Below are 4927 nucleotides of genomic sequence, written 5' to 3' on the forward strand. Positions count from 1 at the left end.
GATGTGTGTTTGCTAGCTGCAGGCGCAGCGTGCAGCATCGCTCAACCTCCAGGACTCCTGTCCTCCTGGTAATACGGGATGCCACGCACGGCAAACACACTGGAGAGTTCTCCCTAGTCCAAGATGGAATGAACCGGGGTGGGTACACCATCCCCTCTCATAGGCCTTGATGCACCAGAAGCCATTTTGTCTCATCCCTCACTGGTGACCCCTCCAGTATGGGTAGCCCTCTGGTCCGGCTCACCAGATCATTGGGACCTCAAGCCCCCCCACCGCGGCAAGGTGGCTTCCGTTAGGGGGGTCTCATGACCGAGACCTCTATCGAGGTTTGTGCCCACGGCGGAGCTTCGACAAAGTCAGGGTGTGGGGAGTCCATGCCCTTGGCCAGTAGCGGTTCTTTGAGCTGATGGCGTATTAGCACCCTGGCTGTGTGAGACAGCCAGGAGTTGTTTGCAAACAGCTCGTTATTTTGTTCTAAGCGTCTGACTATTTTGTGTCTTAGGCTTGTGTTCCTGGGAGCCTGGATGACCTTTGATAAGAATTGTGCTGCCGTTAGATCAATTCGTGAGGCCAAGGGGAGAAGGTTTGTCTCCACTAGGAGGTTGAGGACCTTCGCCCACCTTGGGGCACCCAGAATGACCCTGGCGGCTTCGTTTTGGACTGTCTCCAATCGGTCTTTATATTTTCTCTTAATGCCAATCAGAGCGAGGGAGGCATAGTCTACAATGGGCCTGACAGCATGTACGTAGAATGATCTTAGTACTCTGTGTCTGGCCCCTATGCGTCTTCCACTCATTGCTCTCATGACAGACAGTCTTGCCTTTGTTCGGTCAAGCAGGTACTGGGACCTCCTGGCGGAAGGAGAGGGTCCGGTCTATCCTTACCCCAAGGTAGAGGTAGTCCTGAACCCACTCCAAGTCCATTCCCTGGATTTTCAGACTTGTGCCTTGAACTCTCTGTCTCAGAGCCATGGCTTTGGATTTGGCTGCAGAGATCTTTAGTCCTGTCCTGCAACACTCCTCGGATGCCAAGTCCAGACAACGCTAGGCTTTGTTTAGGCAGTGTGGTCCAGTGGAGATGATGGCAAGATCGTCTGCATAGGAGATGATCTTGCACCCCACTGGGAGGTTTATGTTGAGGATACAGGACATTAGTATGTTAAAAAGGGCTGGACTGAGAACCCCACCCTGTGGCGTTCCATTTTCTAGTGGCATGTGCTGTGACAGGTGACCTTGGAATTTGGCTGTTCTATTCCTAAAGTAGTCACCTATCCAAGCCAAGAGCTTACCTCTGATTCCTTTTTGGATCAGGCTCTCCTGAATGGCAAGAGGACTTGCCAATTCAAAAGCCTTCTCCAGGTCAAGGAATACTGCCACAGATGCGCCCGTGTTTATTTGCTCAAGAGCGTTGGCTATGCTGTGCACTGTGCTCATGCCCCTGGTGAACCCGTGGAGGTTCCCAATGTGTTGAAAAATCCCCGTTTTATCTAGGCGCGTTAGTAAGGGTTCCAACGCATCTTTTTCTGCGAGGATTTTAAGACAACCGCAGGTGCTAATTTCATGTTCCCGCCTGCTTTAGGGGTTCCTCCCGCGAGAAATCGCTTGGCAGTCGGATTACGCACATATTCGAGAGGTATTGGAGCAAAGTTGTGCAATAATCTTAATAATTCCTTTTCTCTGAGAGAAAACGAAGACGACGAAGAAGATGTCATATACTTAATAACATCGAGTATATTCAACCCCGAAAATGGGGCTTGTATCTGCCCGAGCTCATCCCATCGGATCTGAGGTTGTTGTCGATAAAACTCCAGGAGAGATTTAGCATAATCCTGTTGAGAAGCTTGAAAAATATGCCCATCAAGTGTTCTAGCGAAGGATTTGACAATTTAGTTTGTGCACTATTTACGGACATTCTTTGCAGAACCGCAGATGGAAGAGGCACAACCGCTGTGTTGCGACATTTGCCGATGCAATGTTTATCTTTCTTCCTCGGTGTGCGACGCGAGATAATTGTCGGTTTCCCAGCGAGTGGGTTTCGCTGTCATCGCTATCATTATTAGTAATGCGTTCAGAAGAAGATTTCGATGATAGATGACGATCGACTGTAGACTTTGGAACCAGACAAAATTCTTTCATTTTCTTTGTGTTAGATTAGGGCAGAGAACGCGTTTACAGCGAGCGGAAGCAGCAGAGAGAGAATATTCCCCCCTGCACGCGATGAGAGAATTTTTTTTTTTTTAAGCGATGTTCGTTTAAGGGACACTGACTTAATTGCCTCACGATATCTCTTTAGCTTTTTTATGATATTCTTCTCTGTTGTTAGGTTTTTCTTTAAAAAGTTTGAAAACACTTCAGCTATGCAACCAATTTGTTCTTTATTTAACTGCAATATAAAGTCGGAGCGTCGTTTGGGCTTCAGCGAACAAATAAGTTTTAACACGTCAATGTGTCGCGGCGTGAGGGACTGCTTTGTCATGGTCCGGGATGCATGTCATCAATTGTAATGTAAGAGTTAAATTTGTCTGGATAGCCGATCCAGTGAACGAGGTACTCTCTTTGCTTCTTGGTTTTGTTCCAACGCGATGATAAAATCTTATAGGGATAAGAGTTGGGCAGCGCAGTGGGAATGAGCTCCTCGCGGTAAAACAAGCCTTGTACCGCTTCACCGCCTAGATCTTCAAGATAATATCCGATTAAGTTTTGTCGCCGATCAATCTGCCGAATTTTAAATATCTCCTCCGTATTTTGTATTTCGTAACCTTTGCGAAATACGTCGGTGCGGGAACGCGCAGAGATGCGCACGGTATCCCCTACTTTTAGGTTCTGAATGCCCGTCGATGAACGTCCTTTTTTTATAGATCCGGTCAGAGATGGGGCGTACATTTGCCGGAAGAGACGTTGCCACTGCTTCGATGTATAATGGCGGTGCACCTTCGCAGGTGTTGCACCTTTCAAACCCGCGTGCGCGCGCTCGTTGTAGGCCGATACGATGTCCTGTAGTGCGTCGACATATCGCAGTGTATTTTTAAGGGTTAGGTATTTATAAATGAGTTCCTTAAGGGTTCTTATGTGTCTTTCTGCAATGCTCGCCTTTATTTCTTTTGAGTGTGTTGTATACCAACACATATTTCGTTCGCGCAGTAATGCGTTCACCGCATTATTTACAAATTCACGCCCTGCGTCGGTGAACAGATGAGTTAAACCTCTAGCATCGTCGGTATCCATTACAGATCGCAGTGCCCGCGCTACGTCTGTTTTATTTTTACTTCTTAGCGTTCTTACTTGCATGTAACGACTAAACACGTCCACGCAAACCAATAAATATGCGGTCTTATCGTTTTGTCTTGATAAATTGCGCATATCCGCCAAATCGCATGTTAAGATTTTGCGAGGGCGCGTGGCCATTGTTTGACGCCGCGGAAATTTTTTACGCGTTTGTCTGTGAAGCGTATACGTACGCTGAGTAGATAAATATTCTTTCACGTCGGACAGTGTAATATTATTCTTCCCCAGACGCGCTCGCGCGGCATTTAAAATCGATTATATGCTGCTCAGGCCATGGGGTTGTTTATAGTCTTCATACAAGTCCTTTAGGACTTGCTTCGATTTGTTGCAGATTACCATTGGTAGACAATTTGATATGGAAAATATTCGCAGAGGATATTACTGCGAAACTGAAGCTTTTCAGGAGTTTCACACCCGAGGTCCACCAGTAAATAGCTGCGCGGGCTTGAAAGAACCGCCCTTTTATACAAGTCCAGAAATCGCTTGGCTTCGCTCTTGCCGTAAATCTGCCTGCCCAGACATTCAATTTGCCCGAGACCCCTGTTTTAACAAAATAAAATGAGAGGTGTTTAGCGAAATGTTTCGGCTGTGTTTCCCGTTCATGAACACGTTTTGAACAACCAGTATAACCGAGACGTTTTCGTGACGCCCTTTGTGAATGCATTACTCACTATTTGGCTGTTAGCTGCTTCTATAAAACAATCGTCCAGTATATATAAAATGCGATCGCTCGGTTTTGTCTTGTGTTCGGTTGGGTCTATAATATCTTTACTTACAATGAGTTTTCCAGATAGAGAGGTTTCCTTTTCAAGAGGATGAGATTCACTCCCGCACAGAATGATATAGTCAAATTGCTCTTGGTAATGCACAACAATTTTCGTGGTTAAGTATGTCTTGCCGGAATTGGTAACACCTGCAATTATCACCCTTGCAGGGTGCGCAAAGAGGTTGAGCATGTCACCCTTAAAGCAGGGATACAGAGACGCGTGTTCCATGGTGAAGGTCTTATATAAAACTGCCATGAAGATTGGTGGTTAGGACTCTTTTATTCATAACATTGTACAAACTCGATAATAAATAACTACAAACTCGATAATAAATAACTATATACTCCGAATTACACGTAGATTCTTAATAATAACATAGATATATAACTACATAAGACAAAATCTATACTACAAACTCGATAATAAATAACTATATACTCCGAATTACACGTAGATTCTTAATAATAACATATAACATAAATATATAACTACATAAAAAAATCTATACTACACTATCGTCGCTATCGTCGTTGTATTCCCGCGCTTCGCAGAGGATGAATGGGTTCCCCGCCGATGTTTTCCTCCGTTTGCGAGTTGCCGGTTTGGGTATTATTTTTTTGCCGTGATCGTTGACGTCGTTGTCGTTATTGTTGTTGTTGTTGTTGTTGTTGTTGTTCAGCTGTGTTCGCACCCGCAGTTCTGGTGTTGACACGGCCAAGGCGCGGAAAATGTACGGACAGAAGCTGTTGGCGTCCCCTCCACAAGTTGTAAGACTGTCTGCCCGTCAACGCTTCCGCGTTCCCCTCCTCCTCCCCCTCCTCCTCCTCCTCCTCCTCCTCTTCCTCCTCCTCCTCCCTCGCATGTCCGTCGATCGCA

The 4927-nt window shown here is 46.0% G+C and overlaps 1 protein-coding gene across 1 annotated transcript; it reads right to left on the reverse strand.

Moving 5' to 3' along the window:
- Window positions 1-2471: 2471 nt before the first annotated feature.
- LOC119573493 lies at window positions 2472-3224 on the reverse strand. The gene has a single exon (XM_037920710.1). It carries the CDS (start codon window positions 3222-3224, stop codon window positions 2472-2474), a length of 753 nt encoding a protein of 250 aa, XP_037776638.1.
- Between the last annotated feature and the right edge of the window lie 1703 nt (window positions 3225-4927).

This window comes from Penaeus monodon, chromosome 5 (assembly GCF_015228065.2).
Source record: "Penaeus monodon isolate SGIC_2016 chromosome 5, NSTDA_Pmon_1, whole genome shotgun sequence".
Taxonomy (NCBI): domain Eukaryota; kingdom Metazoa; phylum Arthropoda; class Malacostraca; order Decapoda; family Penaeidae; genus Penaeus; species Penaeus monodon.

Bases quoted from the DNA above. Each gene is read 5' to 3' on its own strand.
- LOC119573493 (XM_037920710.1), bottom strand. From the start codon at position 3,224: ATGGATACCGACGATGCTAGAGGTTTAACTCATCTGTTCACCGACGCA.